Below are 23241 nucleotides of genomic sequence, written 5' to 3'. Positions count from 1 at the left end.
GGCACTTGATGCCGCAGCTAAACGTCGCCTCCCTTCCCTCCCCCTCCCCCCCTCCCCGCCATGGCCGTTCGCGCGTCGGAAGAAGGCGCGTTTGTTCTACATATATGGTGATTGTAAAGGAGGAAAGAGACGCCTACTTCTGCAGCCCTTAAGGGAGCACGGCGCAGAACGCGCGTTTTTTCTTCGCCGTGCGTTCACTCCCTGTGAAAGCGTGCGTCCCTCGCTCCCTTTCACTCGCACATACAGCGTTCGGAGCGCGCCGACGATTTCATCTCCACTGACGTCATACGGAACCTCACGGCAACGGCGACGGCGACGACGACGGCGACGCCGACGGCAGAAATCTGCTTTGGAGTGTCCATATAATTGCTATTGCAATAAAACGCTGCGAGGCGAGAAGGTGGTGAAGACTTCCGACGCTGTTCGACGAGTGTCCCGTCCTTATCTCGTCGAAAACCTCCGAGCCGCCCCCAGAGGCACCGGCTAGTCACCAACGCCGCGCGCGTTCGGTGGGAACGCAGGAAAACGCCGACGGCGTCGACAACAGTTCTGCGCGTTGCTGGTGCTGCTGCATGTGCAAGTTTATACAGCTGAGAAAACTACTATCCTTACTCCGTTAGCTCTCTACTAATTTGCTATCGCAACTGATGCTTCGCCTTTCGGGTGAAACTGCGATAAATTTTTAACAGCGAAGGTCTTTAAGCCAGCCATGAAACGTGCGCGTTTCACGAAAAGCCATCCCCGCCGTAGCCTTGGCAACCAGCGACGCCGCAGCTGCCTGCCACTGCGTTGCCTACAAACCACCTCGAGGAGCATCGCGCGCTATGCTCGGGAGAGAGAGATAGAGAAAATGAGAGCGAGAGAGTTATGCTCCGGAGAGAGAAAGATAATGACAGTGAGATAGAGTGCGCGCGGCGTGCTATGCTCGGGAGAGAGAACGAGAAAATGAGAGCGAGAAACCAATTGTAGCAGCACCAACGAGGCAACGCGCAAAGGTGCTGCCGATGCCAACCGCACTTCTCCGTTTCCCCGCATTAGCGCCGAACGCTCGCGGTGTCCACGATAGTCCAAGACTGCAGCAGGCGCCTCTGGCGGCGGCTCGGCCAAGCTCCCACCAGCTGCGCGCTACTGCGCATGCGCCATGACGTCATCCCGGCGTTTCGTCTGCTGCGCGCCGCCCGCACACTGTGCATAGCTTTCACCCTACTTCCCCTACGTGTGTTCGGACGGCAAGTGCTTCGCGAGGCGTTCCCCGATGCCACGGACCACGAGGAAATGATTATACACTTCGTATAACATCACTTGGCATTATGTCATATAACTTAACATCACTTCGTATAGCCATGACCAGCTAGGAACCGATCAGCTCGACTATGTCTTTAGCCTTGCGACACTATAGTACAAGCTACCCCGTTTTTTTTTTTTAACGTCATTTAAGCAATGACTGTTCTATTTTATTGCTGCGTGCCTTGATGGCGTTGGGAGAGTTCATGGCTGGCTTGGCACATGCTGCATGGCCCACCGGGGTTGGAGGGCTTTCATTCTAGCCGTGGAATTTGCAAGGCGGATGCACTAGGAACTAATTCTCACGATGGCACCGGTTTTAAGTTAAACGTTCAGTGTAAGTTATAGCTCTCGTGTTTCCTGTACCGTTCTTTCAGCCGCATATGTTTCGAGCCATGTTCAATTTTTAACGATGTACCAAGCGGCCTCGACGTCTACTCTTCTTGAATGCGATGATTTGCAGCGCACTTAAGCTGAATAATATGCTGATGGTGACAACAAATTTGTGGCCAATTAAATATGTTGTTTTCAGCAGTCCTTCCACTGCGCTATGTGACAGCTCATAGGGCTAATTTTGTCTGTTTCACGCAACACTACCTCTGAGGGGAGTGTCTTGATGGGAACATATATGAAGCCCCAGTGATGACTGGTTCGAAATCGGTAAAGCGAAGCCAAAGTACGCGAAGCCGAATATTATGTACAAAGCTCGAGTACGTAGTTTTCATTCGGTGCGTAGACAAAATCGCATAGCGGAACGCCCGCTCCTCCTCGCCAACTACCGACCCAACTCCCGAGATGCTCAGAGAGATCGGAGAACGCGTGCTTGGGTCGGATGACGCACGACAACACAAAAACAACTCAGCAAGGACAAATAGATGGCAAGGACTAGTGCAGGAAATGACAGTACACCGCGCTGTCTTGCTCTGCCTGTGACCCTGTCTTAATGTTCTTGTGTCGTATACGAAGGGTGACAACGTGTTCCCGTGCAAAGGTCACCGACCGACATCACATCGTCTCCCACACTTTGGCAAATCTTACAGGCATTGTTTATGCATACAGAACTTAGTATTAGCTCAGAGGAAATGCTAATAAATGTTTCGACCATCCGCATGCAAAAAAAAGCGTTGATAGGTATAAAACAAAGTGTATGAACATACCGAGAACACCGGTTACAACGAATAAATGTTTGTCGCATTCGCGACAAGCCGAACTTTCATCGGCTCTCATGACCTTTCATGGCTTGATTTCCTCGTAATACAGAGAGGCAGTGGGCCTGCGAAGTGGTCTAAAAATTATACAAATGTATTCGGAATTCAGCGCACATTGTATATAAGCAGATCCCTAGAAGCACTTGTTCTCCGTATGCGGCTCGGTACCGCGTTCACAAAACACTTTCTGCACAATATTTCACACGCTGACAGTCCACGATTCACTTCTGACCCCGTAAATGAGGATATACAACATCCTTCATTACAGTGTTCACGACACGACCGACAATGACAGCGCTTAATACGTGATTCAATGACACTGAACCGAAGGCCGTGCAGCCCTAAAATATCTTAGGTCTATGGCCAACATATTCCTTACCAAGGCAAGTGTTATAATGGCGCTTCACAGATTTCCGAAAGCGAGCGACATTCACGGAAAACATTACGTAGATTATCATCTACTGTAAGCTCACTGTGTATGTTTTATTCGGCCTCACTTTGTTCCATTGTGTGCCTGAGGGCATGTGTCCTTCTGCTGACTTATGTGCTTTCTTCTGTGCCCTGACTTTTTGTAGTTATGCGACACTTTTCTCGAGCTGTCTCTATTGGGACACGCGTATACCTTATCACTTTAAAACTGAATGTTTCACCTATTCATGTGGCTTGACTTTAAGTGTGGTTGACTTATTCGCATGCGTTGTCTTTAAAGTTGAGTGTGTTATTTTGCTTGATACCTGCGGCCTTTGGTATTATTATTTCATGTGACAATAAGTAGCTGGTGCCAAATAAAGGCGCCAACATCTCTTAAACATCAAATATTTAAAAACTAACAAGCCAATAAGTGAACGAATGAGTGGATTTGATTATATTAGATGGCTGTGCGGTCTGCGCCACGGATGCAAAACAAGTGTAAAAGCGGTTAGACTCCCTCGAAAATGGAGGCAATGATGAAAATTCAACACATCTAAATAAAACTACACTACACCGAGTATCAGAGTGTTTCAATAGCAGGAACAGTTCCTTGAGAAGCTTTATCTTGGGATAGTCTCCGGTTTCTTGGAAGAAGTACCTGCTGAAAGTACATATAAAACGAGTACATGTTGAAGTATACGCCTGTATTCTGTTTGTATGCCCATTCTTGTTTCAGTCTTACAAGCCTTACAGTATCGATAAACTAAAGAAGTAATAAAACGCAGGAACTTTTTCATCCGGTCACTCTTACACTAATTTAAGTGAGTTTACTTCAAATGAAGCATGCATATTGAATTGAAGGGCAGCAATTTTTTTATTTGGGCCCTAAAGTTTTGTTTTACAGAAATCTACAAAAATCAATAAATGAAAGAATTCAGGTACCGATTTATAACACCGTAGCTAAGAAGCAAATAAATTAACATGATTCTTTAAATCCTTGTGCGATTACAATTTATTGGCCTGCGCTCCAACATTACCCAGAAAAAGGCAAGCCAGCATAAATTAGGTTTATAGTCTCCGAACCAATCAAAGTGATCGGCGAGCAGTATGATTGCTTAATACGTTTATTACTGTCGATTGTGACTCACCCATACTGACTTTTTGTCATAAGGGTGGACTGTAATGGTGTTTCTTATTCAGTATCAATACATAGTCCTGCATCACGAAAAATTATCGTGAGAAAAGGGGTAACATATCACGTGAGAAACTTGGCGAAAACAAAGTGCCTTGTCGATATCAGTCCTATTCGTTGCCCCGAAAATACCCAACCACTTTCCTCAAGGCTCCGAGTTCTCAAAATTTTGCTGATTTCAAGCAACGCTTTCTTTGCGTGTTTCACGATGGTTTGACGTGGCTGATTTTCTCTCCGGAGTCTCAGCGGGGGGTTTACCACAATCTGTCGCCCAACCGAAGAATTACGAATATGAGGGTAGCATTTGAACCACGGCCTCATGTATACGGAGTCCTGATTCAAATGCAAATAATATGTGCACTAGTGCATCGTGCATCATCCCGTATAAATAATTTGCATTGACATCCTCTTGGCCACCATCTTGTGGTAGTAGAACAGTAAGAAGTAGCGCGAACAACAAACGGGACAGTATGACAGGGGCGTCTTGCTCGGAGCGACGAATTGACAAGAGTGATAACTCGGTGAAAAAAAAAAAATTGGCGGAATTTTCCTGACAGTGACGAACCACAACATCAAACTACGCGTGCGCATGAGCGAGGGAGGGGCGTGGGAAGCAGTCGGGTCTTGTCGCATGTCGTTTCATGCCAGGTATGTTGGTACATTTTTTTCGTACCAGGATACCAGTGCCAGTTTTTGTACCAGTTTCTCTGGTACACAGAACTATCAGATGGGGGAGGAGGTCATGTGCCCGGTGTTTTTTTCCCCTCTACCGACTACGCCCCTGTGCCCCAGATCCCTGATGTTGGTCCATGTAAGCGAAGCTTTCTATTGTTTTGGAGAACCAATCATTCAAACACAACACATAGTATGTACAACGTGAAGGTCTCTATTTAGAGATTACCAAGTATCCACGGTGTCGGGTCGTTTCTTTTCCTGTTCCGGTCTTTTGTGTACGTCTCGTGGCGTCAACTGACTCTGACTGATCAGTAGTTCAGGGTACCTTTTTTTAGTATTTGCGAAACGCAATTGCCCTTGCTAATGCCGAAATATCCAGATTAAGTTCCGTGCGTTTAAATCACCGCTACTATGCGCACGCGTAATAATCAGTAAGTGAACTACGAACACCTGTAGCGCATACTTTTCACGCGAACGTCACAGTCGACCAGGGCTGATAAGATATTTATAAGAGTTAAGGGCGCGGAAAGGGTGCAAGATATGAGGTCCTGAATTAGGCACAGAGCCTGTGTGACGTCAATGTGCACCTGCACTGTCGATAGAGGTTAATAAAAGAAACGGACACCAGCGATGAAACTTTTCGCTTTGAAATGGTCACCAAGGTAAACTGGTAGCGTAGCTTCGATAGAAGCCCACATGTCAAGAAAATGGCGGCTCGTTGCAACCGTCGCCATCTACGTATCGGGGAGACAACTAATAGCAAGCAAAAAATAAAAAATAAAAAGCGACCTCACAACCGGAAAAGGCAGTGACGTCAAGATCTTATGCTGCTTGGCGCGAAAGCTTGAATTTCGTCAGCGTCCGGCATTTCCAGCGCTATGCCAGCAGCTATTTTTCTTTTGAGGCTGAGGCGAGCTTGCGACTCGCCTCAGCTGAAGCGTCAGCGTGTCATTAAACTATAGGAGTGGTGTATGTCATAATGTGATCATAATTAGGCTGTTATTCACGGCAATTGCTCCAGTAGGTTCCTTAGGAAGGTGTGCGAATAGGATGGATATAAATGACAGTGCCAGATAGGTTTCAAAAGCAACTTCACTTTTATTCCTCTAGAATAATGCAACCAATATAATTGACCAAACAAAACTTGTTTCAATGGATGGAAAGTACTATGAACAGCACACAGTCGTAATGTATAGCAACATATGCGAAATATTTTCCCACAATCATTAGCAATTCCGTGCGACACCATGTATTCATATCCAACAGTTATCAGACAACATTGCCCCACATTATCATTTAGAAAACATTGTACTTACTAATTTTGCTTCCCGTCGGACACTCAGAGCCTATGTTACGGAGAGTGAACCAATATAGCGCGACGTTTCTTCGCGGAGCGCTCCGCATTTATCGTCACGTCGAGAGACAGCGCGTCGGATGCCGCAGCCCGTGAACTTGCACGATAACAAAAAACCTGCACTCACACCTTTCGCCAATGAATACCGTGCGCTAGGACACGCAAAACTTGAAATGAAACGCACGCCACACTTTGAACAAACACGCAAGGAAAAAAGAAATACTCGGACGAAACCGCCGCGTTCAAGTGAGCAACGCGATTCCGCACGACATAATAGCTGGTTTGCACAGTCTTTCCAAGTCTTGCGCCAGAATCACTGGTTGGTAGGGGTCACCAAGAACGAACTAATAAATTGTGAAATAGAAACAAAACTCACATTCGTTGTTTTAGTACAGCAAGAAATATCTGAAAAGGAATATTCTGAATAAATATTTTAGAACATTTTTTTTTTCACGTAGGTTTCCTAGTTTCAGTGTTTGTCCCCCCCTCACCTAGTCGCCCTTCAATCGTGCACCACTAACTGATATCTCTGGCGATAGGTTTTGGCACGCTTTTCGTTCCAAGCTTCGCGACCCATTTAAATTGAGCTTGATGGTCACCGTGAAAAAACTTACGGTTGAGAATAGGGTACATAGACGTTATCGGCGCTGCCACGTTTGAATAAAGCTAGGAATAAAGCAATAATAAGGCAATAAAACAAACTGTCTTCCATCACAGCAGCCCAAAGCATTGGGCCGCGATCGCATGCATGCTTCTCTTGTGCCTAACTTGCTTTTTCAAACGCTTGGTGCGTGCGCCAGGGGCCTGTTTCTCGCATTCTTCCCCCGTGACTGCTAGCACTTTCAGAAGCTGTGTTAGACCACACTGCTTTCGGTATCGGCCCGCATTTTCTGTTTAATACCTCCAAAGTAGGTGAAGTTTGCCTATAATGCTATAGCAATAATACATTTCCTGCTCTTTTTTGAAAGTGATTGGAGTACGCGTTGGTTAACAAGACCTCACGAGGTCGAAACAGCCCACTCACAAAATTTAATATTTGCAGCCGAGCGCTAGGGAAATAATTTTCCGACAGGGAAACATGGCACTCGCTAGAAGAATGACTGCACAAAAATGAGCTGGAAGTAGACAAAAACGGCAAGAAGCCGTTGCTGAAAAGAAAAAAAAAATGCCATAAGACCACAGAAGATCGTGACATCTCGTTTTCTATGACTGTCATCGAAAGTGGGGGACAGCAGTATAAACTGCACTCTTGACCTTACTGCACATCAGTTTCCGACAGTTGTTTAGTAAGGTCAAACGTCGAGGAAGATAGTATATTGAAGAATTCAATGCCGCTTCGTTTTAAACGCGTACAGAATCAGTGGCTATATAGTTTAACGCCTATTGCACAAGCGTATAGCGAAGCTCTAAGTCGACCGTGGTGAAGCAAGGGATGTCTTGTGGAGCCAAGATTCCGGCGAGAAGGCTTTTCTTCATGCTAGTGATGCAAAACTATCGGCAAATTTACTATCCTAAAAACTATCTATCTTTAGAACTATCGATATCGATAGTTTTGCACCACTACATCGTCCCCTTACCGAAAAATGGGCTACAGGAGACATCTCTTGTTCAACTAGTCCTGATCACTTCAAGCCTCCCCATTCCTGCTTACATTTGTCTTGGTTTGAATACACAGTCAGCTTTCGTATAGTACCTTCTCTAAATGCCGAAGATACCGTCATAATTGGTACGATGAGAGGTTGGCGATGAAGCTAGTTGGTGCTTAATCGGAGAGGTAAAGTTGCACAGCCTATACCTAGCTCATCTACAATAACTGCAACACTGAGATATGATACACGCACATGTAAAATTTAACATGGGCATAGGCAAGCAATTCCAGACCAAACTAAACATGGTTTTATTCATTTGCAGACAGATCCTTACAGAACGTCTGTCCATGTAATAGCATAAAATCAAGAAAGGACATAAAAAGAAACAACGAGCAAAAATAAGTAGAGAAAGTATACCACGTAGAAGACCCGCCGTGGTTGGTCAGTGGCTATGCATGGTGTTGGGCTGCTGAGCACGAGGTCGCGGGATCGAATCCCGGCCACGGCAGCCGCATTTCGATGGGGGTGAAATGCGAAAACACCCGCGTACTTAGATTTAGGTGCACGTTAAAGAACCCCAGGTGGTCCAAATTTCCGGCGTCCCCCACTACGGCATGCCTCATAATCAGATCGTGGTTTGGGCACGTAAAACCCTATAATTAATTATGCCACATGGAAGACTCGTGCGATTGTGAAGCCGTTCTATATGAGAATTTATGTGAAAGCCGATAGATGTGTAGGTAGGTAGGTTAGGGTTAAGCGGGGCCAAACTGGAGATTCGAAGATTTCCCCTAAATTAAAAATATAAATTTGTTTTAAAAATAAATAGTCTAAATAGAAAACGAAAAAAGATTGCTGGCTCTCCCGTAATCGAGAGCAGATGTAAGCATGAAATGGCTACCGGCAAAGCAGATTGGTTGGAGATGATACTAGCCACAACCTTAAAATGGGTGCAGTGCATGTTCGCAACGGCACACCACACCGGAGCACGCCATACTGTGCACTAGGCCATATGGGCGCTGCCCATGCAGCTTGAAGAAAACCGGCTGAAGGTGGCACGACAGGCAGCGAAAGACGCTAGTGAGACAGGGCGCACTACCGAGCTGAAGAAGAAAAGTGCCTGAAGGAGGCGCCACGCGGCGTGGCGCCATCTCTCGAGGCGACGCAAAACCCACGCCGCAGAACTCACGGACCGCTGGCGTTCCAAAGAGCACAGGCAACCCTGTCTCAGCGTCAAAACATGACAATCAAGTGTATGGTGCCCTGTATCCGCCTTTCGAACGTCGATATTGGAAATGACAAATAAAGCTTAGCGTACTAGAAGGCACAGCTTGAGCGATATTTCGAACAAACATTAGGAAAGAAATTGGAAGCAATACTTTTTGTAACTTGTTTAGGCAGTAACTAGCGTATGTAACGCAGTCCTGTACAAAGGATTGGGGGCCAGATACCGCAATTTCTTAAGTTTTGACTGGTTGCCCGGATGATCTCGTTTCGTTCGCGCAACGATGCCCGGATGTTCTCGTTTGAGTGCCAGGATAACGGCTCTGGCTTTTGACTCAAGGTCACTTGAAGGTTGCCGACAACGGGAGCTAAAAGTATTTCATGCTTAAAATAGTTCTACGGATACTCACAGTCTTCTCCGTTACCCTTATGGAATGCGAAATAGATTTGTCTGAAAATGTTTAGGGGTGAGCACGTGCGTGATCGAGTAAGTTGGTTTTTTGTGTTATTTTCTGTTGTTCTCAACAAACGTTTCAGCGTTAGCCGACGCCTACTATACTATACTATACTATACTATACTATACGATACGATACTATGCGTATGTCGTTTTAGTTCGGCTAGCAATACGAACCCCACCATTCGCACAGCTATTGTTCATCTTTGCTGCACTAATACGCACACAGGTTCAGTTTTGTTTTTGTCCTCTAAAGCGCCGATTTTTAAATGTCACTAAGCTATATAGAAAGCGTGCTCAGCCACATGGCCTCAACAACTGGCAATATGCTGAAAGACTACGTTATCCCACGTTTACTTCTTGGCACTCAATTGCAAAACTATCAAACGCATACCTGCGTTTTCTCAAAGATTCGCGCTCGGATACCCGCCCTTCACACATGATGGCCCCAACGTGATAACAAGATGATCACGCGATGATGACCGATTACAAAAGACACTTAAACAGTCTAAGCAGCAACACTACATTATCTGGAGAAGTGTTTTTGAAGGAATTCACTCGATTTACTTTATTTGTAAGAAAACGAAAAGTTTATCATTCACCAATAAAATCAAGGGCGAAATTTTCCAAATGTCACAGCGCCCACACGTTATTGCGACCTTACGAGCTTAGTATTTTCGCATGTGCTTGCAGTCGCTTTTCATAAAAAAAAAAAAGGTGTGGGAACACACTACGTAAATGCTGCACTGGCGGCTTTTTTCTTTCACCTTCAGGCGAACAAAAATAAAAGACGAGGAAAAATTGTAGCGGGGGTAGTAGGTGATAGCAAATGAACAGAGTACGAAATAAGCGCAGTCTTCATGGTCTGGACTATCTATATATGCTTGCGGTGGGCACAGTAGGTTGTGTTCTCGCACAGTGAAACGCTTGTCGTCAGATATTCGCCAAATACTTGTCAAACGTCATCCCATTGACGTCACAGTGCCGTCACGAGTGGCCCGACGTCAGTAATCTCAATGCGCGCAAACGCTGTCGTCGTGCTTACGTCCCGTGTTGCCTACGCAGCCTTTTCTTTATGCGAGCCTCAGTGCAACGACCTGCATAACTTTTGCTACATGTCAGACCTTTGGCAGTGAACGCAATAAAGACCTTGAGAAATCGAATGCAAATCAAAGGTGAGGAGAATAGCACACATTTGGTATTTCACAGAACATGTCATTTGAACTCTATTTCTGTAAAACCAGGGACGGCGAAGAATAAGCTTTTGCTATTACGTTTCACCTTCTCGACCATTTTCTCGCGTCTGTAATGTTCATAAAAAAAATTAACCTTTCTTCGGCCAGCCCTCCGTGGTTTCGCGTTGCGTCCGTCGGCATCTCGTCGGAGATATTTGCATTTCTAATATATGCGTGTGCGTGCGTGCGTCGAATGCAAGCCCCAGCAAACAGGCCTAGATCAGCACCGAATATCAACCGACAAAATTGAAGAAATTGGTCTAGCTAGTGCACGTACCTCCCCCGTCCTGCGGAATCAGACATTACATCACGACATGACTCGCCGTGGTGGCTTAGCGGCTATGGTGTTGCGCTGCTAAGCACGAGGCCGCAGCATCAAATCCCGGCCACGGACGGCCACATTTCGATGGGGGCGAAATGCATAAAAGCGCCTGTCCAGTGCATTGGCGGCAGGTCAAAGGTCCCCTGGTGGTCAAAATTAATCCTGAGTCCCCTACAACGGCGTGCCTCATAGATTGTGGTTTTGCCACGTAAAGCCCCAGAATTGCATCACGACATGAAACCTGTACACTGTCGTCCTTTATGAAAGGGAACACGCGAGCGCATGGCCTGCGCTCGGCTGCGGCTGAATGCCTACAGCGCCATCAGCCGACAGCTAAAAAAATTACTCTATCTCCCGCTAAAGGGAACCATGTGTGGATGCGAAGCAGCGGGGAGATAGTTAGCTTGAGCGGCAGATGGTTTCGCGGCTGCGGCCCGAGCGCTCATCGCGGCGCTGCACAGGAGAGAGAATGAGGCGCGCTCGCTCCGTCATTTTCATACCGCGGAACTACCGTGGCGCCCCCAGCGGAGTATGCAGCTGTCGCACCACCTGTCGAGCGCGCCGCTCCGGATTCCTAGATGAGAGAAAGGGGGAGCGTAGGAGATGAGAGAGAGGGGGAGGGGACGAGCCTGCGCTGTGGGGGTGTGGGACGCGGGAGCGACGGACAGAGCCGCCGGCAAGAAATGCTTCGCATTTAAAAAAGCTCGTCCGCTTTTGGCGTCATCTAATGGCAAATAAAATATTACGAGTCGTGGCCGGTGGACAAGTGCTGCTAGATTACGCTCCCTCCCCGCTCGCGCAAAGGATGATGCTTGCGTCGTCTGCTACCAACAAATCGAGCGTGGTGCGCGAGCATAGTCGAAACGTGGAAGCTCTGTCTCTCGGCTAACGCGATGATAGCGCTTGTCAACCGGTCATGACTCGTTATTTTGTTTGCCGATAGGTGACGCCAAAAGCAGACGAGCTTTATTCAGCTGTCGGCTGATGGCGCTGTAGGCATGCAGCCGCCGCAGAGCGCAGGCCACGCGCTCACGTGTTCCCTTTCATAAAGGACGACAGTGTACGTGTAATATCGGCTAATATCCATCTCTGAAGCACACAGGCTACTTAGTGGGAAAGCACATGATATTGAACGGCTACTGTAATCTTTTTTTTTTTTGGGGGGGGGGGGGAAGGGGGGCTACCACAATTTAGAAAATAGAGGATATTCGAAATGTTTATCCCCATCTATCAACTTCATCCGCCATCATGTTGACAGTGCGGCGAACCAAAACCGCTCGACAATCCAGCCACACGTAGAGCTATACTGTTTTCACGTTTGTTCTGTGGTGTCCGACCACTGCTGTTCGCCGCTGCCCAACAAAATGAGCGAATAAAAAAAGTCGCAGTTTCGACCGAAAGGCGAAGCATCGATTGCGACAGCAATTTAGCAGATAGCCATACGAATTAAGGATAGTACTCTTATCGGCCGTATCAGCTTGTAAACGTTTGCTTGCTAACTAAACTAACCATCATGGCGACAGTGCGCACAGAAAACACGAACACATCACACTCGCTGTCAAAACGCTGGTGTGACGAAACGCGGATTACAGCAGTGAGTGAAGTAGCCTTCGCGCGTTCTGTCGCTTCAACGCAAACTGATCGCCGAGAACGCACAGCACTCGCAAAGCTACGAGCCGCCGACGCACCTAGACTGTGCCCTCAACGCAGATCGCTCTAAAGATACGGCCGCGCGACCGCGCGCCGCCGCCACATACGCAGTTGCAGCCGGAGTAAAATGCCCTCCTCCCCCCGGTGCCTCGCAACGCTGGGTGTCCTCGCGCGCGACGAAAAACGGCACACTTCCTGCCTGCGTTCCTTCCTTTCGCGCGGGCGAGATTGAGCCGCGATCGCCGGCTCACCCTGGCACGCTTTCACTCGCACATAGCATACGGTGCGCGGCGACGATTTAATTGCCCTTGGACTTTATACGGAACCTCACGGCGACGGCAGAAATGCGCCTGGAATGTCCATTTTATTGCTATCGCAGTAATAAAAGCCGCGTGCTATGACAGTGGCCTACGCTGGCGACGTCGCGGACAGGGTGCTGCTGTTAGTATGTACAATATAGCATTTAATTTACATTTCTGTCCCTCGTGTCTTCACTGCGACCAATACAATGGCTCCCCCCACCCACCTCCCTGCCCTAAAAATGTTAGTTCTGTATATTTATTAATCATGACGGCTACGTCGAGGTATGCGCTGAAAGGTAACGCTAGCTTCCATTCCAAAGATTGTTGAAAATGGCTGTATAGCCTTCTAATCCGAATATTTTCTATGTTAAGAACTGCTCTGGTACATCCACGCACTTTAATATTGATTAGCATTTTAGCAGCTAAAATAGTGCCACGAGACAGTGAAGGGGCTGCTACTGTCGGTCGGACGAAGACGACGGCGATGAAGTAGCCAGAGGCGCGCGGCAGCCTTGCATCTGTCGCCGCTGCTTGTCCAAACCTTGTATATAGTAATACTTCCTAAATAAACGTTATCCCCGTAACATCTTTTGGTGGAGGTGCGGGGTAAACCTGCCAACGTGCCGCCTCCGTCAACCAAGCACGGAACTTTGAAGCGGTCGCCGTCTTGGTTGCTCCGCGATGACTAGCGAAGCGCCGACGATGCAGCAGCCACCGGCTCCTGTGATTCCTTTGCACCCACAACACCCGGGAACCTTTTCTGGCACAGATGGCTTGGATGTCGAAGACTGGATCGACATGTACGAACGCGTCAGCAACCACAACACGTGGGACCCCACGGTTATGTTAGCCAATGTGATATTTTATCTGAAAGGAACGGCACGCGTGTGGTACCGGACGCATGAAGATCTTACAAGTTGGGACGCTTGCAAGGCGAAGCTGCGTGAGTTGTTCGGCAGATCATTTGGCCGACAGCAGGCCACTAAAAAGGAGCTGGGATCTCGTGTCCAAACGACCACTGAATCGTACATTTCGTAAGTACAGGATCGACGTACTATGACAAGAGTATATGCATGACGAACATCATGAAACAGCCGCCTACGTCTGGGTGCTCTCGTGGTCGTTTCCCTAACTTGGTAGGTACCAAAATTGGCATAGTATGACAGGAGTGTATGACGAACGTAAGTGAAAGGTCATGACATAAATGTTATGACATGCGTGTCATGCAGGTCATGACAATAACCCAGCGAAAAGGATGAACACTCAAAAACCGCTGAAATGGGTTCGGACGCGGGTACTAAGTGAAGGAAACACTAAAAGATGCTGGTACAAGTCAGTTATGACCATGACTCAGCGAAAATGATTAACACTCAAAAACCACTGGAATGGGTTCGGACGTGGGTACTAAGTGAAAGAAACACCAAAGGATGGTGGTAGAAGTCATAGTCATGAGCATGACTCAGCAAAAATGACAATGACAGCGAAAAAAAATTAACGCTCAAAAAACAATGGAATGGGTTCGGATGTGGTACTAAGTGAAGGAAAAGGCTAAAGGTCAATGGTTGAAGTCGTAGTCATGAGCATGGTCAAGGCTTTCGCCTTAAGGTCTCCTATGCGTTGCTAAACTGACTCCTGAGGACTGATGACGTGAATGTCATGACATGCGTGTCATGTAGGTCATGAAAAAGCCGCCTACGTCTTGGTGCTCTCATGAACGTGCCCCCTCTCATGGTCGTTTCGTTAACTTGGTACGCTCCCCACATACTGCTTCGCATAACATCGATTCCCATAGGGCGTGGGATCTGCCGGCTTTTTGTAAACCCCTTAACCCCCTTTTCCTTGCGTAAGGTAGCAAACACGGAGTCCGTGTGGTTCACCTCCCGTCCTTTTTTTTTCCCCTTTCTGTCTTCCTTCTCTCCGGGTCTTTTCAAACCTCGACTTGTTTTTCCGGCGAATTCATAATGATTGTGCTTAGGAATGGCACGAAAAATAACACAGACAAGAATGATGGACACGTCCCAACTTCAAACTTTTTTTTTTGGGGGGGGGGGGGGGGGGGGGGGGAGGGGGGAGAAGCGTACACCGAAGTTAGCTTCGGACGCACGCGTTCTTCCAAAACAACCCGAAAAGAAAAACCACAATACCCCCCGTATTCATAAACGCTCCTCGACTTGAACTTCACTTGCCACCGCTTTGGGCAGCGCGTTCGAAACGCGTTGAAGGCGGAGAGGCCACAGCGTCTTACACCAGCTTCTTACACGGGCCGTAACGCGCTAGCACAAACGCGTTAGAAACGCGCTAGAAACGCGGCCTTTCGTTAATGTTGGGTGTTTATTGCCATCGTGGTGCGTGTGTCCATGTCCGCTTCGTGGCGTAGTGGGCTAACGCCGCGCGCTCGGAAGCGAGGGGTCCCTGGTTCGATTCCGCGCTACGGACACAACTTCGGAATTTTTTTTCTCATTTTTCTCAGACTGGTTACACACTACTGGTTACACACTACTACTACGACGACGGGGACGGAACGGGTGCCGCTATAAGGAGCTTCGCCCCTAAAAAAAAAGAGAGAAAAAAAGGTGAAGGAAAGACAGGGAGGTTAACCAGACATTATCTCCGGTTGGCTACCCTGTACCGGGGGAGGGGTAAGAAAAACACAGAAGCCATGCAAGCTCCATATCGTGTTGTGCAACCGTATCTACAAACTTCTTAGCCTTGCGGTAATGGTATATTAGGGAACGCTGACACAATCCGCTCCCTTTTTCTTGATATGAAAAGCCTCCATTAATTCTCGGAACAAAGCAGTCACATTTTTTCCCAATCCTAGCGCCCCCAAAGTGCGGTGCGCTGAACTGTCTAGGTGCGCATACGCATCAGCCACAGTTATTGGATAAATGAGATCCTGGCCCATTCTTTAAAGAAACTTCGCGTTCCCTTAATCGGTCATTATTAAATACCCCTCAGATGCGGTAGGGCCTCCATCGGCTAAACTGGCTGTTGTAAGTAGATCCTACTACAACTGAGGGGTATTTCATAAAGCAACACCAGCAGTGCACTTGAGATACGCGCAAGGCTTTGCGTGCGGCTTCTCGCACGGCCGTTTTATCTTCCGAGCGGACGCACTGGCACACAGCTCGGACAGCTTATTAGGCGCTGAGAACACCACAGGTCCATCTATGCAGGTTCCTCGATAAACCTTCTGCTGCAACGAACAATAGCTTTATTGCGATATCAATTATATGGAGACTCCGGGCGCATTTGTGCCGTCGCCGTCGCCGTGAGGTTCCGTATTAAGTGCAAGGGCGATAAATCGTCGCCGCGAGCCGTATGCTGTATGTGCGCGCGAAAGCGTGCGAGGGTGAGCCGGCGCTCGAAGCTCAATCTCGCCCGCGCGAGAGGGAGCAAAGCGGGCAGTGTTCCGTCGCGCGCGGGGCAATCAACGTTGCGAGGCACCGGGGGGAGGGAAGGGAGGAGTGGGCGGCGTCCTACTCCGGCTTAACTGCGTATGTGGCGGCTGCGCGCGGTCGCGCGGCCGTATCTTGAAACGTTGGGGTCGCAGTCTAGGCGCGTCGGCGGCTCGTAGCTTTGTGCGTGCTGTGTGTTCTCGGTGCTCAGTTTAGGTTGAAGCGATTGAGCGCACGAAGGTCACTTCGCTCGCTGCTGCCGCCGCGTTTCTTCACGCCAGCGTTTTGACAGAGAGCGTCCGCGGTCATCGAGTGTGATGTGTTCATGTTTGCTGTGCGCGCTCACACCATGCTTGATAATTTAGTTAGCAAACGAATGTTTACTAGTTGATACGACCGATAAAAGTACTATCCTCACTTCGTATGGCTCTGCTAATTTGCTATCGCAATCGATGCTTCGCCTTTCGGGCGAAAACACGTCTTTCGTTTTAGATACGGCTGCCTAAATGATGTGGAGCTTGCGTCGTTGGTGTTTTTTTTATTTGCGTGTGCGCGTGTGCGCGTGTGCGTGTGCGCGTGCGTGCGCGTGCGCTCATGCGTCTTAAGTATACTTCGGTGTAGGCTTGTCGGAATAAAATCAGATGGAATTGTTTGCCGGTCCTGTCCTTCTTATCCTTGGTATTTTCTTGCGCCATTCTTAAGCGTGAATCATTATATCCTAGCAGCCAAATTTTAGACATAATGTTTCCCCGCCGTGCGGTGAGGCTCAGCATCGCTACTTTAGCTAAAAACTTTTCTTCTTAAATTGACCCATCACGGGATTTTTTTTTTCCGCAGAAACCGTGCATCTGAAGTTCGGCGCGCATCATGCTGTCAGCGTGAACAATTAGTGACGCAGAGGGCCCTGTCTTTCTCGGACGCTTGGCATAATAAGCAATGTTATAGTTTGAGAACTTATACTGGTTGATGAGACGTTAAGAGAAAAGGTTGACGATAACGTCTTTCTCCAGTGTGACAAATACGACTACGCACAAATGGTATAAGTCGAAGGTAAAGCAGGCTAGAACTACAAAAGAAACATGGCCATTTTCCTTCATCAGCTGCACAGCTCTTTATATTACATACTGCATTTGTTTGCATTCAACCGGGTGTCGCGTGACTAGAGGGTATACAACCAAAAATAAATTAATTTATGCCACTCTTCATAAATACATTAAGTTCTTTTTTTTAATATGTCAGTGCCTCAGGTAATTGTGCGCAGCAAAACTCAGGGCTGACTTGAAGCGTGCGTACTACAGCGCACTCTATTGCTGCGATCGTTCGGCCACGATGGGAGTGATGGGTATAGTGCATGGATTTGTCTTATCTTCGTACTTGTGGCTTCAGGCGTTCTCGTAACGTTATTTACTACGCATTATCTTTCTCAATTTTCCAGAAATAATCACAGCAACGCAATAAATTGAAAATTACCAATTTGCAAAGTCGGAAAGTCACTTGAAACCAGGAGGACGAAGTGTATAGGCAAATCCAAGTACTAACCATCGTTGCCACGCTGCTGAACCACCGTACACTTGCAGATCCTGTGGACGCTAGTGGCAGAGATGCCTGTAGCATTTTCTGTAGGGAACCCTATAGGCTGTCTCGATCGCAGCAAACTTTTTAAAAAAATAAAAAATAAAGAAATAGAGAGAACGCAGGTCGAACACAAAGTTGGAATATAAATGACGCGAAGCTTGTTTGAGTTAGCGAAGTAGAAGCAGCAGTATCAGATGACACGAGCACACCGTTGTCGCCTGCAGCTGTCAGCTGTCTGCGTCACGAGTAAAAGGATGAAGTACGAGGAAGCATGATGCTTGACTAGAGAAGAACGTTAATGGGAGGTGCATGCAAGGAGAACTACGCGACATATATATCTAAATAGATTTAGATGATTTACGGCTTCTATGCCACTTGCGTCACATTGGTACGTACATTCTGGAGGATTGGCCGAGAATGGATACATAGACAGTTGCACATACTTGGTGCCGCAGCTCTCTGTTCGGGTACCCCATATTAGGTCTGCATACGTAAAACACTCCCAGAGATGAGAATGGGAGCGCGCTGGCCGCTGCCACGAGGAAGGACACAATGCCTACGCAGAAAAGCATACGCAGAAAAGGAACAGTGAGTGAAGAACAGAAGAGGCTAAGAGGAAGGGGCACGGTGATTGAAGAAGGGGCGCATACCCAGCGACACCAAGTTAGGCCAGACAGCAGCCATGTTGTCTCTCCAGGCAGATACCTTGTGGCCCACATTGTATATTTAGTATATCCGGAAATATATCTGTCGAGGATATATTTCTGGAATGAGGATATACGCGATATCCCGCCGAAGAAACCGAGGAAGTTTCGCTTAAAGAAACAGACATAAATAAATTAAAAAAAAATACGAGCCGCGTACGCAATTTGTACACCACACTCATTGGGCTAACATTAAGAGCGGCTGGGCGACAGTAGGAATACGTAAGATAAGGATAACCTTGGCTATCGTCGCATGGTATTACAGCGGCTTATGCAATATTCTAGAACCATCTTTAATAATGATCCGTGGAAAGTAACACTTACTCTCTATACAAGAGATCAGGCTGACGTCGAATGTACGGACCGTTAACTCGGTCCAGCAGTCGACGTTAACGCCGTTCATAGAGGGCGACGGTAACTTATCATTGTTCTTCGCTCCGCCGAACGTGAAGTTGCATGAAAAGTGAAAGTATAGTTTCAGTAGCCCAGCGCATTTCAAACTTGATGTCCTGCGTACGTCAAGCGCCTGACGTCAAGTATTGCTTCACTCTACTGAAACCATGTTGACATTCTCTTCGGAAAGGATCGGATGACGTAGGCGTGAAAACAAGCCTTCTATTTTCTTGTTTTTTTTTTTTTGCTTTATTCCTTACGTCTATTGAAGAACAGGCGATATCTCTCTGAACCCGCGCCGCACAACAGAGCAATCTGAGACAAAATCCAACGAGGTGCATGAGCAAGAGTAACAATTGAGGCCCGGAAGCGCATATGTATGTTTCAATGGAACGCTTGCAGATTGCGCAAACAAATACACTGACATGCGTTTTCATTTAAGGCACCTGTAAAATAGCACTTCGCACTTACGGACACTTTGTCATCGCTCTAATTTCACATGAAGATTGCATTTCGGTCGGCATCCTTCAAAAAAACAAAAAAAAAAAAAAAACGCGTGATATATTTTCATGCGCTGCAAGACAAGAAAAGATGGCAATTGTTTTGACAACAGGAAGTGCAAGCAGCCCGGGTTTATTTTTGTTATTTATTTATTCAGTGCTTTATTGAAGAATGATGGCAAAAGCTCCGTCAAGCGCGAGGTATTCTTTTAAAGTTATCAGAATAATAACGCACGTAACTTTACAAGTGTACGTAAAAAACCATATATGTGTTTCTGTACGTATACGTTTGTACGTATACGCATTTATGTGCCTCGCGCCAGCGTTTACGAACTTCTCCGACTCACGAATGAGTCTGAAGAGTTCTTTTCTTGCAGTAAAGACAAGACGAGATCACTTGTGAATGTCTGGCGATTCATTTCCAAGGATACGTAATTACGCTGGTCGAACCAGGAGGACACACGGTCAAGAAAGAAATGTCTCTCGCAAGAGATTATATTGGTCCTCTGTGCTGAGCAGCGTGACAATATATCAAAACAAAAAAAAAAATCAGGCAACACTCGTGAAAGCGTCAGACGGATCCCGGCTGTGTCGCATATGCACAGTTTTAGATCCAGGAAAAAAAAAACTACGACAAAGTTCAGCGGGCGACCAAATGCCAATCACTTGTCACTGGACATTCATCTAATCCCGATATAAAACCGACCGGCCGCCTGTGTACGGCACGGTCAAGCTCTTCGTCACAATGATTCGCATCATCATCATTTCAGTCCTCGTCGTTTCGTCTAAAGGTAAGAACCGCTGCTTTGCACCTTCAATACCTTTTTGCAAATGAAGTCATTTTGTGTGTGTGTGGGCACTGAGCAAAATGGTTTTTTTTTTCATCCTTTTTTTTTATATTTCCCGCATACGCCATCTAGGATATGCACAGATGCGCACATGTGTGTCTGTTTTTTTTTTTTTTTTTTCGTCCTTTGTAAAACAGTATAGCGCAGTCACCAGAAAGTAGGCTATGCCGACGAGAGGCTACTCTGCTTCGTTGGCTATAGCTAAGGAGTAGCCTTATTCGTGCTGCCTTTCGTACCTGTATAAGGGACTTGCATAACGCCGACAACCCCGTGCGGCATTTAGGCAACGCTGGTTTTCGGCCGCCATTGTGAGGGATGGACACGAGCGAGCTGGCCAGTAGCTGGTTACCCGGCTACGTGCACATATGTTTTGAGCTGTGTCTCCAGCGTTCCTACACTGACATTCGACATGCCAACATTGACAGCTGCGTGCCGCTATGCAATGCAATGCGTCTACGTGCATCGCTGCGCCAGTATATGGTATACATAGGTGCTCAAAATTCAGTATGGCGTTCAATGCACCGACTTCGCTTCTAAACACGGCCGCTTCATGGACGAGCCAACCGTATTTTGCACTAATCGTGACAGTTAGGTGCAGCAGCCTTGGTTCACCTGTCACACAGTTTAGTTGAAGGAATAATGTACAGCGTTTTTCACACTAATTAACTACTGCGATCTGTCGCAGTGAGCTGCGCCACTCGCCTAAAGCTATGTAGGCGTCATAAGTGATGGTTCTTGAGCCAAAAATAAGGTATCGGGCAATGGTGGTCGCGACGGGCTGACCCGATCACGTGGCTCAATACTCCAGCGTTTGCGAGGCCACTGCGGCCGTGATAGATCATGATCGCGCTGGATTGCTACACAGGATAGCTCAGCCTGCCGCGTCTCCTAATTTGCTTTCCTATTTTTTTTTTTTTTTTTTGCCGTAGCTCGCCCGCATGTCTATTATTCACAATGGTGCCGGAAACCTGCGCACAGGGCTGCTGGCATTATGCAAAAGGTCTATAGACCTACAGTAATGCGCAATACCTTCGCGCGTTCGCGGCGCACGCTGCGAATTAACTCTGCCACTCGCATTCCTGATGCTGAGCGCGTAGCAACTCAACTGGCTGCCCAAGACACGGAACCACGCCAAAATGGTCCTGCCTTCGCCGAAGCGACTAGGAAGCAGGACGCCTCGCGCCAAGCAAACCTGCAACACAGTCGCCGACCCTTTCGCTGCAGCGGACCCGTAAGTTCACGAAGCGATTTACCAACAACCCGTTCGGTTTCGCTTGTACGGTTTGCGAAAGCCTGTGGCTTACGGCGGATTTGCGCAGTGCTCCTGCGCGTGCAATGCAGCTGTATCCGGGGGACGTTGCCCGGTCGCGAGTCGATCGAGAACTTTCGCTTGTGTGGCAGTTGTCGAGGATCCCTGTGCAGTGGTGGGGTGCTGCAGATGTCTGCTTGCAACTTAATTCTTCACGCACAATAAACATGCAACAGCTTCTGTGAAGAGAGACGTTTAAATTTCGTTTTCTACCGATTCCTATGAAAGGGGGATCACCATACTTTTTTTTTTCGTATTTCTCTACCCAGGTGTGGCCCACTGAGCTCCGTAACGTGCTATTCAGGGTTACAATATTACAATACCTACGCTGACTTTATGGTACAATGCTACAAAGAGTACACACGAATCATCAATATATATATATATATATATATATATATATATATATATATATATAGTTCAAAAAATAGAAGCACGTAAGAAAAACATAACAAGACTTTACTGACGTTTCGGCCGGGGTGCGACACGTCAGTAAAGTCTTATGTTTTTGATGAAGGCCGGACCCCGGCCGAAATATATATATGCGTAGCCTCAGCGAGTAGTACACAGAAGTTGAGGCTAAAGATGCTTGTAATAGCTTAATTTGCATTGACGCCGCGGCACTAGTTGGCATGTGACGTCGACAACGGATCGACAACGCTCTGAACCGTCACAGCGCGGCAAAACACTCTTGGCGACAGGAAATAAGAAGGCTCAACAAATACGCGTGACAGGCAAAAACACTTGAATGACAAACATTACAGGCGAGGTGGCGGTGCTGGTGTTTCTACAGGCTGAGCTATTGCTGGCCTGAAAGCCAGCAATAGCTCCGGCTGAGCGGAAATTCCCTTCGCGAGTGTTGCGAAGAGCATCGCGGCGAAAACGTCGTGACACGTTGAGGTGGTCAGATTGCGAGCATTCAGATGACGTCGCAGTAGCCATATTGTTGTCCTATTCACAGCTTCCACTGTGCTGCTGTCGCTAAGCGAATCAGAAATACAGCCAGCTTTTCACCCTGTTGGCTGTAAAACAATATGTCGGCCTCGATGACGTCAGCACATATCGCAAGGAGTAATGTATGACATATGTGACGTACAGTCACGTGCGATGTGAAGGTTAAAGCGCGACCGTTCCAGTAGCTGTTCCACAGGAGAGCGTTCAACGCCCCCCCCCCCCCCCCCCCCTAACTTCTCTGCGCTAGAGAAAACGACATTCCCAGTTCCTCGTGCCTCATTCGCTCTTCCGAGCAGCAACTGCTACTTCCGCCAAGATGCCCTCTCCCCTTTACGTGCTTCTTTTCCTTTTCTTTCTTTCGTTTCGTTATTTTTGCGGGTGAGCCTTTTTTTTTTTTTTAATAGCTGTTGTAACGTGCGAGGTCGCCTTTTGTTGCAATTTTATGGCGGTTATTGCGTACTCGGACGAAGCTATAACGTTTCGAAATGAAAAAGCGGTCGACGAAGAAAAAAAAGAAAAGACAAGCAAATAGCTAGTGTAATTTAAAGGGGGTGGCGACCGCTGCATGGAAGAGGAAAGGAAAGAAAGAAGAACGTGCAATCTCGTATTCTCTCGCGCAGAGATTTCCCAGCCTAGGAACAATCTGCTGGAACGGTCGA

At 47.4% G+C, this 23241-nt stretch overlaps 1 protein-coding gene across 1 annotated transcript in view; it reads left to right on the top strand.

Moving 5' to 3' along the window:
- The first annotated feature begins 20136 nt into the window (after positions 1-20136).
- LOC119464291 (disintegrin and metalloproteinase domain-containing protein 8) overlaps positions 20137-23241 on the top strand; it is a 46017-nt gene continuing 42912 nt past the window's right edge. The window contains exon 1 of the mRNA XM_037725197.2: positions 20137-20262. Within this exon, the coding sequence (XP_037581125.1) occupies positions 20217-20262 (46 nt within the window). The 5' untranslated portion in view covers positions 20137-20216. The remainder of the gene's footprint in view (positions 20263-23241) is intronic.

This window comes from Dermacentor silvarum, chromosome 9 (genome assembly GCF_013339745.2).
Source record: "Dermacentor silvarum isolate Dsil-2018 chromosome 9, BIME_Dsil_1.4, whole genome shotgun sequence".
Taxonomy (NCBI): Eukaryota; Metazoa; Arthropoda; class Arachnida; order Ixodida; family Ixodidae; genus Dermacentor; species Dermacentor silvarum.
This window is presented reverse-complemented; position numbering and strand designations above follow the sequence as displayed.